The sequence below is a fragment of the Euwallacea fornicatus genome, chromosome 35, assembly GCF_040115645.1.
Source record: "Euwallacea fornicatus isolate EFF26 chromosome 35, ASM4011564v1, whole genome shotgun sequence".
Classification (NCBI taxonomy): Eukaryota; Metazoa; Arthropoda; class Insecta; order Coleoptera; family Curculionidae; genus Euwallacea; species Euwallacea fornicatus.
Genome location: NC_089575.1, coordinates 806,526 through 828,230, shown reverse-complemented (window position 1 = coordinate 828,230; position 21,705 = coordinate 806,526). Strand labels below are relative to the sequence as shown.

The 21,705-nt window shown below is 40.3% G+C and overlaps 2 protein-coding genes across 6 annotated transcripts in view; one reads left to right on the top strand and one right to left on the bottom strand.

Moving 5' to 3' along the window:
• Positions 1–1,693: 1,693 nt before the first annotated feature.
• Positions 1,694–13,978, top strand: LOC136348732 (uncharacterized). 4 transcript variants are annotated; one of them, XM_066299844.1, is made up of 9 exons: positions 1,694–1,990; positions 2,041–2,625; positions 2,686–4,513; positions 6,145–6,671; positions 6,741–6,868; positions 8,441–11,170; positions 11,233–11,406; positions 13,577–13,814; positions 13,880–13,978. In XM_066299844.1, exons 1-9 carry the CDS (start codon positions 1,804–1,806, stop codon positions 13,963–13,965), a joined length of 6,483 nt encoding a protein of 2,160 aa, XP_066155941.1. In that variant the 5' UTR covers positions 1,694–1,803; the 3' UTR covers positions 13,966–13,978. The 4 variants fall into 4 exon arrangements, with proteins under 4 accessions (XP_066155941.1, XP_066155939.1, XP_066155938.1 ...); XM_066299842.1 differs by having other exon boundaries at positions 1,694–1,984; positions 2,041–4,513; XM_066299841.1 differs by having other exon boundaries at positions 2,041–4,513.
• Positions 13,974–21,705, bottom strand: part of ry (xanthine dehydrogenase rosy) — a 33,899-nt gene continuing 26,167 nt past the window's right edge. For both annotated transcript variants that reach the window (XM_066299846.1, XM_066299847.1), the window contains 4 exons: positions 21,274–21,449; positions 16,318–16,541; positions 16,092–16,259; positions 13,974–14,166 (listed from right to left, as the gene is read on the bottom strand). In XM_066299846.1, the coding sequence (XP_066155943.1) occupies positions 14,116–14,166; positions 16,092–16,259; positions 16,318–16,541; positions 21,274–21,449 (619 nt within the window). In that variant the 3' untranslated portion in view covers positions 13,974–14,115. The remainder of the gene's footprint in view (positions 14,167–16,091; positions 16,260–16,317; positions 16,542–21,273; positions 21,450–21,705) is intronic.

Genomic DNA, 21,705 nt, shown 5'->3' with positions numbered 1-21,705 from the left:
TTCTTCTAAAGTTTATATTATACTTTCCAGTAGGACTAGTACGCGAGTGTGAAGAATCGAGCCCGTTATTTTATGTTCACCATATTTTCAAGGAACTGTTTTTGCAACCCAGGCCATCAACCTTTTGAAAATTAAGCCATGGTACGAAAACAAAATTTCCATAAAAAAGTCTTCTCCGAATTAATCTTTGTAGGGATGATAACGGAGATCATTTCGAACATTTAATAAAAGCGAACAATAATAAAAAAATACAATTACTTATGAGGTGCATGATTTATCAGTTAAAATTGCACTTTCAAACGGTCCACGAGGTATTCAACTGCACGAATAAGTTACTGCACAGGAGATGCGGCAAACTTTAAAAGTCAAATATCTCAAAAAAGAGTGCTTGTAGAGACCTCTACCAAGAGACCTTTTTTTCCTAAAACGTGCAGGAAAACAAATTTAGCCATATATTTTTTACCGGGTGATAAAAAAGTTATACCCTTTTAAAGAGGGTCTATGATGCGCTGACAACGCCCTCTACATTGTGCATGGAAAATGTAAACAGATTCTGATTTTTCACCCCTAAAAACCCTTCGATACGACATTTTGTGTAGATAGCAGCATTACCAACGAAGTAATTAAATTTTTTCGATTTTTTAATCTTAACTTCGACGCCCTGTATTTCGAAAACCGTCCACTTTTGGATTGGACAAATTAGGTTAAATCATCACGTTCTGACCCCAGGAATATGTGGTAGGATTTTGTACAGGTCTTTCACACACACACCCTGTATTTCGGTCCTCTAAAACTTCAAAGGTTTATTGACATACTCTGAGGCGAACATTATTCTCTTCTTGCGATTCGCTTTATTTTTTTTTCTGGCCATTTTGCCATAAAATCCTTTTTTTTTTAATGTTATTTCTGATAGTTTGAGGCGTGACTGTAATTCCTGATGTGTTTTCAATCTTTGTTGTCAACTTACTAGCACCAAATGAGGGATCTTCAGTTATTCTTCTTTTTATTAAGTTACGATTTCGTTGACTTAACTTCTTAGGTCTTACTGTACGAGTGGCCGATTTTATACTTCCAGTCTTTTGAAACTTGATTATGACGGCCTATACCGTGCTGTGACTTTTTAAAAACACCTTTGGCAATTTGTCGTAAAGACTGACTATCTTTGTGAAAAACAACCATTAATTGAGGGATTTTATCACCTAATTTCTTTGATTTTCGGCGCATGGCGGAACAACTATGTATTTAAATTTAAAAACTCTTCACCAAACTGAACAGAACAATAATTTTGCAAAATAAAATACCGAAAGATGAAAAAAATTTATATTTTCATATGTGTACTAATACTCATTTTTGTACTATGTAAGCAATATGAACAAATATTTATCTTTTGATGTAAACAAGAAGTAATTTACTTTGAATTAAAATATACTCATATTAGTAGTATAATTAGGGCACTAATATTACTAAGTAGCAGTTCCTTCATTTTTTATTTGAAGCCTTAACTTAAAAATTAAGGTGTACGATCAATAGTCAATCCAGCATTTCAATTCAGCGTTAATAACCAGATTCCTACTATTCCAGCACTCCTCTAGTTATATTATAAGTATTGAGAACCGGTCAATACCTTCCTACCTATGCCACTTTGACGTGAACTGTAAAACTTCATGCGAAGTCTTGTGTGAAAGAAATTTATCCTAAATTGACAAACGTTTTTTTTCGATTTTAAGCGATTTACTGCACACGTCTGACCCTTGAAGCACGAATTGCCGAAGGAATACAAGAAAACCAGAACGCCGTTAAAACATGCACCATCCTAAACCTAAGGGCAGCTGCAGGCGAAAGAAGGCTGATTCGAAATATGAATGTGTGGAAGAAGATGTCACAGATAGTCTCAAATTTGACAACAATGCTTGTGGAGAGTATACGGAGTTAACCCACGCTGGCAAGTTGAAATCTGCAGATGTCCAGAGAGAAGCTACAAAGGGCAGAGGTTAATTACTGGTATCTTATTTCTTTTCGCTACGATTAGGTTATTTTTAGGTGAAAGGCATGCCCACCGGCAATCTAAAAAACCGCATGCAAAAGCACGTGAAATCGCATTCAGACACCATGTACTTCCCGCTGCCATAACCAATACAAAACTGGTCTTCAGAAAAAAAAAATCTTTCAACGATGCTGTTCAAACCTCGATAGCGTCGAAGGATAAAGTGCGCGGGAGAGAATGGGAACGAAAACATAATTATCGCTTCCAAAGGAGTCGTGACCGAGATATTAGAAAAGATGATAAATGTGATAAAAAAGAAGAAACAGAACAGCAGAATGAGGCAGTGGTTGGCAATTCCAAAGAAGAGAAGCAGAGACGTAGAAAGTCTCTCCAGAAAGGTCACAAATCCACAGATAGGTCCCCGTTCCTGACTATACAGAACTTCAGTAAGGTTCAGAAAGTTATATACTGCCAGGTGAGCCATGTTTCCCCTCTGCTCGAAAATGACGAGACTGTGGCTGAAGTTAAGTATTTATATCGGCGTTCAAAGAGAGGCAGCAAAGATGATAATCAACTGGTGGCAGAACCTTCTGGGCGAAAATCTGATCCTTGCTCAAAAACCAGCGCGGACCCTGATATTGGTAAGGTAGAGCAAGATTTAATAAAGTTCAAGAAGAAGAGCAAACGCCCTGAAAATGAAGAATTTGCAGCTGAGATGAGTAACGCTGATTACAAGTCAAAACTTCAACGGAGAGGAAGCATTATGCCGATCGAATCCAGAAAACTCAAAGACGCAAGGAATACCATGAGGAATGTTAAGTGGGGGACTGGAGAGCGTGCAGGAGGTCAGTGGCGGCAGAAGATTAAATTAAGGGCAAAGAACCATGTTACGAGAGAATGCGGTCATTCAAGAAAGTGTTCGCGTGACCAACACTTTCAAAGTGAAGACCACAAAATCTATAAAATTGTAGAGGAGATTTACTTGAGAAAAATTCAATCGTTGATACATCGAAAACTGAGCACATTAATCAACAAAAGCAAAGAAATAGAACTGAAAGTAGAACACGCGAGCAATGGCTGCAAATCGGTGATGAAAGGACGAAAGAGATACAAAAGCGGAGAATGTGTCAAAGGTAACGTAACAAGATCTACGATGAAGGCGGATATTGTGAACGAAGCTTTAAAGCGACTTAAAGAAAGGCCGATCTCGGAGAAAGGAACTCGGAGGAGTGAAGAAAAATTTAGCACTCGTGTAACAACGGTAAATGTTCACAAAAATTTTCATGATAGCGCAACTAAAGTGTTCACAAATCGAACGCATCAACGTCATGATTCTCGACGAACATTTGATCGCATCCGTTCAAAAGATCATGCGGGTTTAGCAAAGAACCAAGAAGATTCCAGGACATTGCGCAACATATGTCCAGATCAATTTCCGGACAACTTAGTGCCAATACACAAATCTCGGCATAACTATGGCCACAGAAGAAGACTTCAAGAAGATAAAACTATTCATTCACCGATTCGTTCTCATCATAATCAGGCTCGTTCCAGCGAACAGCGATCTCAAACAAATCATCCGCAGCTCCGTATGATGACACCATATAACTCTGATTCAAGCTCAGAGCAAGAAATAGTCTCTACCAGCAGAGAAATTGTGAGGTACCATGAGAGCAACCCCCGAAGCTGCTCGCCTTGGAAGTTTGTGCAAGAACCCGACCATCAAAAGATATCCACAATGAAAGCGAAGCTGCCTTCATATCCCCAGAATGAATTATTGAGAAGTCCTCCAAAGACCCATGTTGCACAAGGAAATTCTCATTTAAGACAAATCTTCGGGCTCCCGGGTAGTTTTAGAGAATCCCAAACCCATGCCAATGGACATGATTTTAGCGTGAATGGAATAGAGCCTCCTATCCAGGATTTCAAGAGTGGCAAGAAGGCACGAAGTACTAAAAGGCCTAAATGCAAAGTTGTTTTGATTATTGCGATTCATCCTCATGGAGTTAGAATAGATGATGTGATCGGAAACAAAGTGAAAAAGTACTCGGATGATCGAGACGTGTTGGAGAAGAGGAAGTTATGTCGGAGGTTTAAATCGTATTACAAATATTCTGCCATTGAAGATGACGCCTCGGAGGGAAGTTGTGATGGGAGGACTTTGATGAGCGACAGCACCCGCATGGTTTCAAGTCTTTCGGGAGAGGAAACTATCAACGAGCAGTATTTGCAAAATAAAAACCAGAGGGTGGAAACCGAAGTTTTACAGGACTTAAAAAATTCTAATCAGATTTGGACTACAAGAAATTCTAATTTGAACAACACCGTCGAGGGATTTTCAGACATTTTCATTAATGATAATAACGAGCAATATTTTGTTCCTATTACTGGTACCAACGAGTTCTACTGTAGACGGCTGACCAGCAGTCGCTCGGAAAATTACCTGAACAACCAAGACTCCCATGACAAAATTCCGTCCCAGAACGGAGACCATGAGATTCGTGTTTGCTGTGAAGAAGGAAAATGTAGGTAAGTACTGTGCCTTTTGAAAATTTTTCGGTTAAATAGGGTTTGGGGTTATTTCATATCAAGCCCATACAGTGATGGTCAAAAGTATGGAAATTCAAACAGTTACACTCTTTTTTAAATATCTTTCATGAAACATTCAGTACTTTGTTGCATAACCCTTTAGCTGAATGACTGCTGTATATCGTTTGGGATGGAATCTACCAGAGTATCACAATATTACGTAAAATCTTTTCCCATTTTTCGTTTAATAAGTTGAACGGTCCATTAACGCTGGTAATTTTATCTCGATGAACTTGCCGGTCTAAATGCTCCCAGAGTTCCTCTATGGGGTTTAGATCTGGTGAAAGGGACGGTCAATCTTTCAAAGGCATATATTTAACTATATTACAAAAACCCATCGTAATGGCATTTCTTCTTCAGCATAAGGCAACAGATTATTTTTTCACAGGCCCCGAAAGGCAAAACCATCCATAATATCTTTAATTTTTTTTTGTGCCCGAGGAGGTGGAAATCTTCAAAAGACACCGGGCCTATCAAAGCCGGGTAGTATGGGATTCGAGCCTGCGCCTACCTACCCGCTAAAACTACCCCCTCTCTTCTTATGGCCCCGGTATCGCCAGATCGGCATTCCTTCAGGACGTCCAGTCGCAATATCTACACTTTACACTTCCACTCTCCTCTTCATACCATGTGTCTCCGTCTTCCTGAACATAATCCTATTTACCATGAGCTCGAACACCTTCCACTTCCTCTCGCTCCCCACCAGTTTCCTGCCAATCGTCTCTTTGTCCAGGTTGAATCCTGCCCTCCTAGCTTCGATATGTTCAGCCTCCCACTCCGGACATCCCCAGAGTGTGTGCTTCGGGGAATCCGCGATTCCCCGCATCCCGCAAAACCAGCATATGTCGCTCTCCTCAACTCTTATTCTATGTAGGTATTTCCCAAACACTCCGTGTCCAGTGAATACCTGCGTTAGCATGTACGCTGTTTTCGTCCATTGACGTTCGACCCATTGTCTTATGCTCGGGAGCAGAGCTTTCGTCCACCCATCATACACTGCTCATTCACTCTTCCACTTATTCATCACACACTCTCTGGCCTCATTCCTGAAACCCTTACCTCTCTGCCAGACCATTCTCCTCTCTTCCACACGCAATCTGATCGGCGGGATCTTGACCAGTGCTCCCCTGATCGCGAGCATCCTGTTCGCCCGCTCTAGGACTGCATAAGTGAGAGAAAGACCGCATAAAATTTAATATACCTCCGACAAAGACCAACCAAGTGGGCGCCGTCAGTCCTTCTGGCGTTGCTACTTGGATTGTTAGTTAATATCGATTTCGCTACTTTCCCGGCAATGGAAATTAAAAAAAAAATTGAGAGCATACTGCAGCAATGTAAATAAATGAAAAAAAAATCACTAGATTTTATATCAGTAAAAATTGTGAAACGGTGAGAAATATGGACACTATACTGACTCCGCCTACTTCAACCGCTAATGATGCAACCCACTTCATTGGGTTTTGCGGGGACATATTCAACCTTCTGCGGTCCTTCTCCCAGTTGCACAATCTTTATGTTCCAACTTTATGTCCAGTGATACTTGTAGTCTGACATTGAAACTTTTCTCATAGATTTTACGGGCCACACAAATCCCACACCGATTCTAGGTTGTTTGCCAATCTAAATCTCCGCCGGCAGATGAATATTTCAAAATCCGATGTCGCCATATGCGGTGGGGCCAAGCAAGTCGTGAAAACAACATTTAAACCAAATCCTCGTCCTCAAAGTAATACTAACAGATTGCAAAACAATTTCCCCCTTTCCATCGAGAAAATAACGGGATCCCAAACTACTCCTTGCAAAGAATATCAGGCAATCAAGCCCAGAGAATGCAGTTGCCCTGAAGGAGATGCGAATTCGATTCTTGAGGGTGTTGGTGACTCTCAAGGTCCAAACGTTGTCCAGAGGCCGATTCCTCCTGTTAATGACATAGATTTAGCTGTTGATTCACCTCTTCCTGCAAATGAGATGGATTTAACTGCCAATTCGTCTTTTCTTGATATTAAGGTGGATTTAACTGTTGCCCCACCTATAGGAACTACTGGGAGGAGGAAAAACAATGAACTAGAGGCGGAACTTGTTGTGAACGTTGCACAGGGTGAGTTAATTAGCTCTGAATATGTTCTCTGGCATAAAGATAAAAAACAACTAATTATTCATGTTTTAGGCGAAAGCGAACTGACGTTACCAATAAAGGGTAGGAGAGTCAAGAAGAGGGTTGAAATCGCTTATGTTCGAAATAGAAAGTCGACAACAGTTTCTCCAATTGGAGTAATTAAAGAGTCCCCCATGCAAGTAAGTCAGACGCTTCTTGCCTACACAAAATGTTGCTAAGTAGTCTGTACAAAAATCTGTATCAAAACGTGCCGTTTCGTTCATGAACGATTTCGTATAAGTAGTCCAGGTTAGTCCAGGTTAGGGTGGAATAGTAGTGGAAGTTTCCTGAATGGGAGACCGCTCGAACGGAAGCCAGGGAGAGCGGCCTCAATCTGGATCGAAACGCGGTTGGCAGAGAGATAGTAGAGAGCGAAAGCAAATGAGATGCGTTTGTGAGAATGAGTGAAACGATCATGGAAGAAAAAATATTGAAAGAGAACGAGAGAGGTGTGATGCAAGGAAGAGTCCTCCGCAACGTTGCAGATTAGACTAGGGAGAGATGCCACCACCCTCCGAAGTAATGCCTTGCAGTGGTTCCGGGGGGAGTAACGGTGAAGGGAGGACAGGGAGTTTAGTTGGTCAGCGTGCCCTGGATCGGGACGTTAACTCGACACAAAAGGAGCAAATAAGATCGCCGAGTGCCAAGCCCCCAATGTCTGCTTGTAGATTCCCCTCAACCTCTATAAAAAAAAAGAGGTTGGGGTGGAATAGTCTCCTCATTCCTCAGCTGAGGTAGTATTTGTCGGTGGTCGCGATGGGGATTCTAGGTGAAGAGCGGTAAGAGTGTTTCGTGGGTATACCCTCAGGGTAAGTGCCGCACTCGGGGGTCGAATTACATCAACAACATCAATGTCTTTTGGCTGGCGTTTAACACATACACTGCTTTAAAAAAAGGGTCAGTTCAAGTGAGTGTAAATCAGTTCAGGGTAGTTTAGGCTAGTCCGGCTTAGCTGAGGTTAGTTCGTGAGAACTCATTATCAGGGTCCTGATTAATTAGTTAAAAAAAAAAACAAACGAGAACGTGTTTCAGAGATATTTCTAGATTGGGTAGTGTATGAAAAATGTCGCAGTGTATGGTGTTCGCTTCTGCAGTTTAATCATGTAGAGCTGGCAAGTTGCACAATGCGGAGTTGAAAAATGTGCCTTTTTTCAAATTTGAGAAATTCCTATGATTTTCGAAGGTATTCGAAAAATACTGAAATTTTGGGAAAAAAAATGTTTTTCTTCTCAGGTTATTTTGCGACGCCATTCAAGATCATTGGCACTTCATCATTGCAACTTTTCTTCTTCTACAACGTGGCGATGTCGATTGTTGCTTTAGCGAAAATGCGACAATTCAAGATGGATGCGCCCATAGGAAAAAACAAAGTTGATGATGGTTGTCGAAAATCGAAACGTAAGATTTCAAATATGACATCGCTCGTTCTAGAAGAGGAAAATTTGCAACAATAAACTGTTAATTATTTAAAATTAACTCACTAAATAAGCGAAAGATAGAATAAAAACGATTTTCTACGATTCCACTTTTTTTCGAATATCTCCAAAAGTTATCGACAAATCTCAAATCTTAAAACGACATATTCTTGAACTCCGGTTTTCTCAACCTTTTCCCTAATTTAACCGACCTCGTGACTTTTACCGATACCGAGATCCACGTGGTTGTGCTCCAGAAACGGACACCCTGTATATCTTTAATTTGTTACTCTGAAGGTTGCGAAAAAAGACTCAAGAAAAATAATACGTCGTAAACAGCCTCCACTCTCCAATTCTCAACAAAAAACGCCCACCCATCGTCAAAACCCTCTTCAAACAGGCTCTACTAGAAGGATGGAAATTAAAAGCATTCGGTACGAATCGGCCAATTCCAGAATGCAAGTCAAAGTTGAACTATCCCCTGCTATAACACTTAAATGCATTAAAGTATTCAGAAGTTCATCCAAGAATATGCTTGACATTGCTAGAAAACAAAGTGTTCAGAAGATCCAGACTAGTGAAGAAGCAGTGAGTGGGATTCGAGGTGAAGCTGTTCCGTTTGGCGTAAGTCGGATTGGTCCCGAGACTAATGAAGTCCAGAGCAGAAAACCTGCTAGTGTGGCAGAGTCTTATTTCCACTGCCATGATCCCTTTGGAGGCCCTAATACTAGATGTCTAACTTTAACCATAACCGATAATAATCCGCTTATTGACAACGGCGTGGCCGTTCGAAGCTACCAGTCAGGCAGCTTTGGATCGAAAGAAGCAACAGAGGGTTCTTTTTCGTTGGTGAGTGATGTAGGAAACTCAGATCGCCTCAATCGCAAGAGCAAATCTTTAGTGAACGTAAAAAGACCTCTGAGGGATGACACTGATCGACCTAAGTCGGAAATTCGCTGTGGAAATGCCGGTTCTGTGGATAGAAACGAATTCGTTGTAGAAACGAAGGGCGGAAGCTGTATCAGCAATGATATTGAGAATACCACAGAGAAATTCGCCAACAACTTTAACCTAAGAGATACCTCTCAGTCACACGGGTCACACCAGTATGTTACAAATAGACTTAGCACTGGGCTGATTGGTGCATATCAGAAGAGAAAAGTTTACGGTACCTCCAGGGGAAAGAAGATGAAGAAAAATTTTATCATTAGGAAGGATGGGAGGCATGAGAGTTACGAGGTGAAGTCTACAGTTGCATGTGCGAAGCACATGCTCGAAATATCAATTCTCGGCCTTAATAAAGAGAACGTTCTACGGAAAGATAGAGATAAAACATCGGCATCAGCTAGTCGAGGTCCTGAGGTTGCTCCCGCTGGTGAACTCAAAAATGATGATTGTAAATCCGAGAAAGATGGAATAAGTATGACCATGGGTGAAGATCAGGAACGTCTGGAAGCAATGTGCAAGAGACTTCTGAACCTGCAGGCTATGGTTGATGACATGTTCCAGGAATCTGTGTGCACCTGTCTACAGTTTGCACAACAATGCTCCGCCTGCAAAAACTTTTTGGCATTAATAGACAATATACAATCGTTATTCGCTAGATATCGATCAGAAAGTAACGGCCATCTCGGAAAGTCTCAGGAAGGGAACTCTCCAGATGTTCTGTCTCCTGATCCTCCATCTCTAGATGATCGGTCAGAAAGCGAACGTTACCTTGAAAAGTCTCAGAAAGAGAACTCATCAGATGTTCAGACTAATATCGGATTTCCTTCAGCCTCAGAAAATTCACCAGAGAGTAAACGCCCTCATGAAAAGTCTGAGGAAGGAAACTCTTCAGGTATTCCCACCATTGCTGCTCCTGCTCCGGCTTTATGTGATACACTTAGTATCGTGGAAATATATTCAGCTGGTCTGCATACATTTTCAAGCGATTCAGCTCTAATGGTCGTACCTTCAGACAAGGAGCTTCACGCTGTAGAATTCATCAACTGCGAGAGCCCCAAAGAGAATGGATGGCGTTTAATAATTCAGTCTATGAGTTGCCCTACCCTAGCGACTACTTTTCCCTCGTTTAAGTTCTTCTCCGAGGATGAAGCGTCAATTGACAATGAAGCCATCAATCGAGAAACTTTCTTAGTGGACCTATTTAGACCCTTTGATCATACCTTTAATATCAATACATGCCAATACAACATGGACATGTCCCACTTTGCCGAGAGCAACTCAGAGTCTGCCGAGAGCGGCTATTCCACCATTAGATCTAGCCGGTACTCCCCAAACCGTCTAGTCAATTTCTTTGGAAGACTTAAAATTGCCGCCCTATTCAAACCATCCAGATCGACCAGGAGGACGAGCAATGAGGATTTGAACGAGAATATTTGTTCTGAGGAGATGACAAAGAGCGGTCAGAGATATGCTAGAAAAGTTAGGCAAATGAACAGTTTGAGGGAATCTGACGAGCAGGAAAATACAGAATTTTCCCTACAGTTTCTGCTGAGCAAGAGCGAGTCGGCAACGCTGGAAAATAGAGCTTCAAGTATTTCTGGAGGTAATGAACTAACCGAAAATGAACACATGGCTGCCACCGTGAAAGATGGAGCCGAAATTTCGGAGCCTCAATTCCTTGAAATCAAAGAAATTGAAAGGGCCCCATCTTCGTGTCCCTTAGGGGGCTGGAAACTTACTCTACGCAACTCTTGCTTAAACAACAAGAGCGAAATTAAACTGGGATCGACATTCGTGGCGAATCTTATGAACGATGGAAAGCTACATAAAGCTCAAAAGCAGCCCTTAGGTTATAATGATGCGTCCATGGTAGAATTCCTCAAGGCGTTGATAAGGGCTTATGACAAAGAGGTGGAAGTTTGTAATAAGTTGTACGATGATAAAGAGTTTTATAACGTTATATTGGGGCTGATACAAGAGCAAAAGCGACAGAAGAAACGAGCATTTTTCAAAATTTTCTCATGGAAATCTGTAAGTGTTCGGAGGAGAAAAGTGGTTGATACTAAATCGGCACCAAAGGTAGGTTGGATACTTAGTAAAAATGTGTTGGTAGAGTCACTGAACTAGCGATTTCACATCAGTTATTTAAGAAGTTGAAGATAAAACTGCAGTCTCTGGGATCAAATGCCAGAAAACGTTTTCCAGAGTTGGTTGAAGCTCTGCGAGTTAATGGAAATGTAAATCACGACCAAAAGATCTCCGCCATTTCCGAATGGTTAGAGCGGATCAATGATGGAGAATTTCAGTTGGAGCAGGTAATTCTACATCATTTTTTTCAGATAAAAATGCGATACTATCTAGTATCAACTTTCTATTCCTGAGCGAAAGTATGGCTTAGGCCCTACAGCGACAGGTATAAATATTCCTGCTCAGTAATTCAGCCTCTTGGTAGAAACGTCTAAGAGCGCTGAAATCGAAAGGAGATATTTGTAACGTCATTCCCCCCAAAATACAAAACCATTTTTCTCGTATACAGACGAGGAAACCTTCTTGGTCTGGTCATCTGGCGTCCGGCTTATGTGGGATCCTTGCTCGAGGAACCTCGCCTCTTCGTCATGTTTTCTCCGGGTTTAGCATTATTTCAGGCGATGGCGGATCTTCTCTATTGCCCTCAGTTTCCGGCTCGTCTGATTCTCTATTTCACCTCTAATTTTTGTTCATACGAGGATAGTCTCAGAAGTGCCCGATCTGACATATACGAGTCACAACCACTATACAGGGTGTGTGTGAAAGACCTGTACAAAATCCTACCACATATTCCTGGGGTCAGAACGTGATGATTTAACCTCATTTGTCCAATCCAAAAGTGGACGGTTTTCGAAATACAGGGCGTCGAAGTTAAGATTAAAAAATCGAAAAAATTTAATTACTTCGTTGGTAATGCTGCTATCTACACAAAATGTCGTATCGAAGGGTTTTTAGGGGTGAAAAATCAGAATCTGTTTACATTTTCCATGCACAATGTAGAGGGCGTTGTCAGCGCATCATAGACCCTCTTTAAAAGGGCATAACTTTTTTATCACCCGGTATAAAATTGATTTATGACTAAATTTGTGTTTTCCTGCGCGTTTCAGGAAAAAAAGGTCTCTTGGTAGAAGTCTCTACAAGCACTCTTTTTTGAGATATTTGACTTTTAAAGTTTACCGTATCTCTGGCGCAGTGAATATCTCATGAACTACTTGAAAATGCAATTTTAACTGATAAATCATGAGCCTCATAAGTAATTGTATTTTTTTTCAATTGCTCGCTTTTATTAAATGTCCGAAGTGATCTTCACACAGATGGATCGGTAGAGGAAACGATGCTCCGGTAATCTGGCCACCACGCTCTCCTGATTTAACTCCACTTGATTATTTTTTATATGGGACTCTAAAGTTCGTGCAACACTTAACTCCCGTAAATGACGAAGAGGATTTGTGGAGACGAATTCAAAATTCAGTGGATATTTTAAGAAATTTCGAGGGTCCATTTTAACTTTTTATGTCGAATTAATCTTTGCAGGGATGCTAACGGAGATCACTTCGAACGTTTAATAAAAGCGAACAGAGTCCAAGAGTCAACCACCAACTGTTGCATGGAAGCCTCAAACCAGAGTCTCGCCGACCCCCCTCTCCCCTTGCCCTATCGCCTTGGAGTAGCTATAAAGCTACAGGTAGTGGGATTGTAGGATCTCAGCAGCCCAGGAACTGACCCTTCGTCGGCTTCTAGGTTGTTCTACTTCTTACGACCACTAGATGTTGTTTCTTAAAGCTATGGAGCTTTTCGGTTAGTATTTTGCAGTTGTGACTTCTCAGGATATTCAAACGGTGTGTTGCGTCGTTACTGTCGGTAAATCTTACTGCCAACAACTATTGAAGTCCATTCGTCATGGGCTTATGACAAACCCTTCAGCATACTTTAGTGTCGACCTCAGGAATTCCCAAAGAGTCTGAACTATGTTCAGACGAAGTGTTCGTTAAAATGTCCCCTGTAACTTCCTTAAGTTTGGCACAGTATTTTTTGAACAGCCCGTATAAGGATTTCCGAGTTTTTTCCCCGTTCCAGATCACTACCGGTCGGGAGGAAAGCATTTTCTTTGTGATTGAACGTGACCATATTCCGATTTTGGTATTAAGTGTCCTATACCCTTCAACTCACATGCCATATGAGGAATTTGAGTTTGAACAGGTAGTTCTAGACCCCACTTTCGTAAATAAAATTACGATTTTGTTCGTTATGATGCTTCTATTTCTGAGCGAAATCCTCATTTAGAACAGTAAAATTCTATGTAATCCAGCCTTGGGGTATACAATGGCTCTACAATAGCCTCAAATGCAGCAAAGACTTCATATAAAAAACATAGCTGATCGCCTGGCCGTCACCTTGTGAAGTCGTGAAGTCGGTGGAGTTAAAATTCTCCAACTCCTCTAATACACAACATTTCAGAATGGGGAAAACAATGATCATGAAGCCCGAATCGCGCATCATATCAAAGACTCATTGGTCGTAGCTTACCAAATCTGTCTAAAAGGTGCGGGAAGGCAAAAGAGAAAGATTGGTAGTTGCGAAATCAAGCTCCTGATGTTGGTCGTGATGAAATATAAATTTTGCTTACTATACAAGGCGGATGTGATAATCTCCTCTATTGGGCGTGGCGTCATAAGTAGTGAATTTCAACTCAAAAGTAAGTCATCACTGTCGCTAAGCTTTCATTTGCAAAACCTCCTGCCTGATTTTTTCCGGTGGTAGCTGCTGTCACATACCTAGCGGGGACTAATGTAGAAAAGATAAATCGCTCAAAGTTCGAAGGATATTGCAGATCAATAAATAAGTAAAAGTAAACTGTGATTATTAACAAAATTTATTTGTTTTTTTTCGAATCGATCGCATTAAGAAACTATAGCCGAAGTAAAATAGTAGAATTTTACACTAATAATAATATAATACAAGCATGATACCAAACCTACATTTACAGTTTTCACATGTTATACTGTCACATTCCACGGCATAAACGAACCTGGTTCCGGAATTTTTATCTAAAAAAAAGATACCAAAAAATGCGAATGTTATTAAATTAACCCAATAGCGTGCAGCTCTGTCCAGGGTGTCCAACGCATATTGACCATTATCAGTATCTTGAAAACTATGACTAGAAAAAAGTTGAACTTGGACATCATACTAAAGTGGAGGTTATCTATTGATAAAAAATATTTAAATGAAAATACCACTTCCGGTTATACCGGAAACGAATGTCAACTCGCCTATTTTAAATGGAACACCCTATATATTACAAGAAATTTCGATTCTGTGGAACGTTATGAATATTCTGCGAGTATAGTGTTCTATACCTAATTTTTACGGTTTCCAAGATATATAAAATTTTCAAAAAAAAATTAGAGTTTCAGCCATGAATGTATTTTCTAATAATTGGAAAATGGCTAAGTGTTTCGCAGTGAAATTCTGCACTATTGTGCAAAATGCTTTACAGTCCTTGGATCAGTGAGTTAAATCAAGTTTTTTATGCATCGTGTTCAAAAAGAGAGTCCAAAATTATCATTCAAGAATTGTAAAAAACTCAAATTTTTTAAATGGGAACCCCCTATTTTTACAGCGAATACATATGTAACACCAGAAATAAGTACTACTTTCAAATCAATAGTCTATATCTAAATCAAACCGTTTTCATTTTATTAAAAAAAAAACACTTTTCAATGTTCAGTACTTAACAATTCATTTTAAGTAACGTCTAGAGTCACTAGGTGGCGCTGCTCGCCAGAATTTAAGTATGGCGGCGCTCGTAAATTATTCAAACGAATATTGTCTCAATATATTTATTATTTATGGCGAATGTATCAAAGTACTAACCAGAACGAGCCATAAATTTGGTATTCGATATCCAGAAAAACAGAAGCCACCACGAAAACTCCTCAAACGCATAATAGATCACTTCAAAACGAGCGGACCTGTCAAAGCATCTTACAGAAGAAAGGAGCCTATTGTTGACGATTGTTGCGCCACCTAGTAACTCCAGACGTTACTTAAAATAAATTGTTAAGTGCTGAACATTGAAAATTGTTTTTTTTTTTAAATAAAATGAAAACGTTTGGATTTAGATATAGATATAGAACACTATACACGAAAAATATTCATAATGTTCCACGGAACCGAAATTTGTTATGATATATAGGGTGTTCCGTTTAAAACAGGTGAGTTGACATTCGTTTCCGGTATAACCGGAAGTGGTATTTTCATGAAAATATTTTTAATCAATAGATGACCTCCACTTTAGCGTGATGCCCAAGTTTCAACTCTTTCCTAGCCATAATTTCCAAGATATGGATAGTGGCCCGTATTCGTTGGACGGTCTACATGGTGACTCCTCCTTCCTTTTACTTTTTCACAAATTCTTTTCTTTTTTTTTTAATTCAAAAGCAGCATCCAAATGGATGCAAAGTGCTATAACTTGATGTTTGTTTATTTTTCTAAATGTTACTTAAGTCAACAATAGGGCAAAATGGCCAATTAAAAAAAAAATGAAACATGGGCCAAGTGGTACCTCAAGGAGTGGAGGGAGGTGTGAAGAACGAGGGGAGTGGAGGGGAGTGGAGTGGAGGGAGGTGTGAAGAACGAGTGGAGTAGTGAGGAGGGGAGGGAGGTGTGAAGAACGAGGGGACTGTCGAGAAGGGGAGGGAGGTGTGAGGAACGAGGGGAGTGGAGGGGAGGAGAGGGAGGTGTGAAGAACGAGTGGAGTGGAGGGGAGGGAGGTGTGAAGAACGAGGGGAGTGGATGGAGAGGGAGGTGTGAAGAACGAGGGGTTGGGGAGGGGAGGGGGGAAGGGAGGTGTGAATGACGAGGATGATGGGGATGATAGGGAGGGAAGGGAGGTGTGATTGACGAGAAGAGGGGACGATATGGAGGGGGGGGGGGCGAGCCGAACGGTATAATAACAACCACTTCTTACCTTTGAGGTGATATTATCGGTGCACGCCATCCTTATCTTTGCAGCTGTAGTTGGAGAATCGAGATGTAGACTTTCGGTTATTCCATTCTCCAGTCGAGCTGCTTTGATGGCTTCTTTGATGGCAAAAAATATCGAAGAAGACAAAAATAGCGGTGGTTCTCCCGAGGCCTAAAAGAGATCGTTGAATCGCGTGTGACGGTCAATTGCTGTTTGAGTGGTTATCAACCTTAGAAGAATACACGGCTCGCGGGTTGCTGGCCCCCTTCAGGAGGGACACATTAAATTCTGCTGGGATATCGCCGAAGCCAGGGATTTTGTAAGTACCCGGTCCTCTTGTAAATAACGTGCCCGTAGGAGAATATACGAGTTCTTCCAAAACGAACAGTCCGTATCCTTGCACGAAGGCACCCTCTATTTGACCGATGTCGATTGCCGGATTTAAACTTTCTCCTATAAACAATTTTAAATATAAAGGATTTTAATAACATTTTTCTGTGTTTATTTGTTTTTTTTTTAAATAAAAAACAACAGCGGCAGATGATTTTATCATCAATTTTTTCGCTTTCTTCATCAACGGCCAGATTTCCAAGTAGAATTGTTATGGAGCGGAAATTTTCAATTAAATTCAAAACTTTTGCAAAAATTCAAGTTTTAAGATGACCATCATTAAATTTGTGATATCCACATGAAGACCCCCATTTATTCAGACAATAATCCCCAGAGTGTCCCATTTAAAATAAATAAACGAGGATAGTACCAGAAGTTCCCGACCTCACACTTAAAGAAAAAAAATGGAAAATATTACATCATCTCTCGATCGATGTAGTCTCCTTTGGGATTGACACACTTTTCCTAGCGATGTTCTGTGGGTTCTATAACCTGTTCACAGCAAGAAGCTTGAAATGTTTCGAAATAAATATCAACCTCGGAGTCCAGCACTTCGTTATTGGCAAATCTCTTCTCAAGTTTGGAAATCGAAAACAATCTGAGGGGGCTAAATCTGGCGAATAGGACGGCGAGGGCGAAGAAAATTCTCTAAACCAAGTCGATTGCTTCCGGCCATCGCGATGACGGAGGTGTGTAGTAGTGCGTTGTCTCGATGAAACAAGACTTTCTTGTTGGGCAAACGCGGTCGTTTTTTCCTCGCTTTTTCGCTCAAGTGCTACAATAAATTTATATAACATTATTGTTTTTCCTTCAGGGAGATAATCAATAAAAAGTGTCCAGCGTGCATCCCAAAAAGCTGCCGCCATCATTTTTCCGTCATACGGACGGTTTTCGCCTTCTTCGGGCCCGATTCTGTCCTTTGTTGTTGACTGCGTTTCCGTCTCATGTGTGAAACGATGGATCCATGTTTCATCCATGGTTATGCGAAAACTTGGATTTTTCGCTGGCAAACTTTCCCTTGAAACACTCTCCCTGCGCTGTTTTTGTTCAATTGTGAATAATCGCGGCATCCATCTTGCGCACAATGTTCTCATCTCTAAATGTTCGGTCAAAATGCGATGGACGATACTTTATGGAATCTTCTAGTACAGTTTTGTGAATTTTCACAACAATATCTGGCATGGTCAGATCTGGAGTGTCGTTGGGTCGATCACTGTGGGGTCCGTCTTGGCAGCTCGTACGACCGCGTTAAACTTTGCCACCCAATGTTTAACAGCTGTTAACGAAGGGCCAGAGTAGAATCTAATCCTGTCCCGTGTAAATAAGACTTTTCTAGTTAAAGTATAGTAACATGTATCGACGACCAATTATTTCCATGTTCTCAAAAGTTCTAAAAGCTTTCACCCGGAAAAAGCTCCAAAACCAATACAAATCAACGTAGCACCGTCAATCTTTAGTTATCAGCTTTTTAAGATTAAGTCTTTGTATTTTGGCCAAATTTTAAAGAAAAAAACCGCTGTTTGCAGTATTTGTCAAAAATAAAGCAACAAATAAAAATTATGGGTCTCTAGAAAATCGGCAGCCTTCTTGAGAAAGATATACAGTGAGGGACAAAAGTATTGGCACCCCAGAAGTTCTATTATAAAATGACTGATTTTGGTACATTAGCGAGTAACAAAACCAATGAAAACTGACTTATTTTAAACCTCACATCTTGAAGCATTAGACGCTTCTACATTTGCCATCACGTGACTTTTCTAACAAATAATAAACAGCGAATATATAAACTAACTATAGAAATCCATGGGCAAAACACACTTTGGCAATGTACATAATTAAATAGTTTTTCTGATTAACAAACAGTTTGTTTACCATTTTTTTATATTTAATATGCATTCTTTGCGTGTAGGAACAAGCAAAGTTAAAAATATTTGCAGTCTGTTAGTACTTTTGTTAATTATGGGACGCAAGGGTCAAAATAGAAAAATTATTGCAAACTTACGAAGAGATGGATGGTCTTACTCAGATATTTTTTTGAATCAACCCAGAAATGGTCGTCCGAAAAAGTTACCTGCACGGGAAGAGAGAAAACTTCTCAATGAAATTAAACTTAATCCTTGAGCTAGTGCATCAGAAATTGCTTCTATTTTAAGAGTAAAGGATGGAGAAGACGTTAGCAATAAAGTAGTACGCAGGACCCTTCATCGTGCCGGATATAGAGCTGGAGTGGCCAGAAAGTAGCCCTATATCAGTGAAGCAAATCAGAAGAACAGACTAAATTCCGCCAAGGAGCACATTGACCAGGACAATCAATTTTGGAACAACATATTATTTTCCGACGATAGTAAATTCAGCATTTTTCAGTCCGATGGTAAAGTGCGCATATGGAGAAGGCCAAACACAGAACTTGAACAAGATCTTCGTAAAACCGTCAAACATGGAGGTGGTAGTGTCTTGGTATGGGGCTGTATAGCTTATTGGAAATCTTGTCTTCATTGATAATGTGATGGGACGAGACCATTTATTTAATATTCTTAAAAATATCTTAAAGCAGAGCGCTGAAGAACTTCAATTAGGTCGCGGATTCTATTTTCAACAGGACGATGATCCGAAATATCTGGTGAAACGATGGATTTTATTTAATGTTCCCCGCACTTTACATACGCCTCCACACTCGCCAGACCTCAATCCAATTGAGCGTGTTTGGAACGAATTAGGAAAAGGAACAGGGAAACATCACATTTCAAGCAAACTAAAGCTGACGGAAATTTTACAAAGAGGATGGGAAGACACAGAACCAAATTTTGCTCAAAATTTAGTACACTCAATGCCAAGACGGTTAGCTGAAGTAATACAAAGAAAAGGTCTTCATACGAAGTGTTGGTTATAACTGACTATGTATATTGCCAAAGTGTGTTTTGTCCATGGATTTCTATAGTTAGTTTATATATTCGCTGTTTATTATTTGTTAGAAAAGTCACGTGATGGCAAATGTAGAAGCGTCTAATGCTTCAAGATGTGAGGTTTAAAATAAGTCAGTTTTCATTGGTTTTCTTACTCGCTAATGTACCAAAATCAGTCATTTTATAATAGAACTTCTGGGGTGTCAATACTTTTGTCCCTCACTGTACATATAGTTCAATTCTACCATGGTAAAAAAACTAAATAATGTTCAAAAACCCACTTCATCCTGGTCATCTGCCCGCTAATTATTTACGTTCCTTTTAAGCCAGACCCAAAGTAGACCAACAAAATCGTATATTCACTCCCTGTTAGTAACAAGTCCGTGCGCGTCCGAACCTGTCCCCCGGTTATTTTCGTTTAATTTAGTGGTAACTAATGCCTTTTGGTCGCAACTCGTCAATGGATGTTCGAAAATTGATAATTGCCGAATAGCGGTCGCGTATGAAGTAAACAATCATCTCAAGCCATTTGCAACTGAATCGAAATATCGTCTCTCGTCCAATCGAACGTTTTTCAAATCGAGGAACTGTTGAAAATAGAGCAGAATCTGGACGATCCAGAAAAACCAGCCAAAGAATGGACGAAATCATCGAAAATTTGTCCCGAGAAAATCCGTTTCGCACCGCAGTGAAATGAAAAAAGTTAGATCTTGCTGATGTTTCTCTTGGTACTGTTCGGAGACGTCTGACAGAACGTAAACTATTTGGAAAAGTACCACTTAATTTTACTAAAAATAGACGATTTCGACTGAAATTCGTCGAAAAACACATTAATTGGACGGTGGAGAAGTGCAAAACGGTGCTTTTTTCGGACGAAAGCAAATTCGACTTGCAGTCAAGTGGTTCGCGGTATTTGCTGGGTGCGCCGTCCCGTTAACAAGAGGTTTGCTCCAAAATTCACTCGTGGCACCGTAAAACATGGAGAAAGAAACGCGATGGTGTGGGGATGTTACCCGGCAACTGTGGTGGCTCCATTCATTGAAACTGACGGGGTAATGGATCGATTTTAACATTTATCCATTATAAGCGACACAATTATCTCGTTCTCCGAAGAATATTTGCCACTGTCGTAAGAATTTCGACACGACAATAACCCTAGGCTAAGATAGAACGATTTTTTCGTGGACCGTGCACTGAAATAGCCTGCCCGGAACCCAGACCTAAACCCCATAGAGGACTTCTGGGAGATCATTGACCGCAAGGTGAGAGAGAAAAAATCGGAAAAATTTCAAAAACTGTGACCAGCTCTTCGGCGTTATTGTTCGTGTTCGGAAGTCCCTTCCAAAATCAACCCTTACGAGTTTCCTGGAATCTGTGAGTCGCAGATGTGCTGAAGTAATAAGAAATTCATTTAGTTATGCGTTGCTTCGCCTTTGAAACACTTTGTGAGAAGTATTTTACAGTTTAAGCTAAAGTCGTTCTTTTTCTTTCAAATATTGTTAACTGTTGTTATTTGTTAATAAATTCTTTCAGCTCAGTAATAAAATTTTGAGAACCGCTTGACATCTCTAAGGATATTACATATAATTCTATTTGGTGCTTTACTGTTAACCAGTACTGTGTACGGGGTTGGGGATCTTCTGGGACTACCTTGGCAGTTTCCACCATATACCAAAAACATGGCACTTAATTATTTCTCCATGGAACTCTTGCAAAAATCTATGTTACTACGGACGACTTGTGTCTTCAACATTTTGTTCTAAAAAGACAAATAATAACAATAAGGGAAATTGCTATGTTGGAGGGGCGCCCTATGGTGGATTTAGGATTAAGGACAGCATTGAAATTCTGGAAATTTACTTGTAAGGGTTTTTTTGAAGGAAAATGTATACCTAAATCCATGACAATATCGGTTCTCAATACTTTGTGGTCACCAGTGAGCGTATCTATTTCTACTTCCGAGCATGCGACTCCAAAGGTGAAGTAACTGAATAGATTTCCTTCATTCGTGTTCCAGTCGTGTCCAATATTTGGAGTTTTGTAGAATGCTTGCGCGGACAAATTCACCCTAACAAGAAAAACAGGGTTAATATTAATAATAAAAATTGAAAAAAAGAGGAGGAGGGGACGAATAGGAGCACCTTTCGAACATCTTCTCCAAGGTCCCTATTCAGTTCAAATGAGTTGAATAATTATAAATTCAGCCAAAAGGTCCGTTTTGCTAGTTGCTACTCCCTCCTGCCGTCACAATTGCGATAATATTTTAAAATGTACAGGGCGTTTGAAACTTTCAGATAACCACTGGGATCTCGCAAACCATAAGA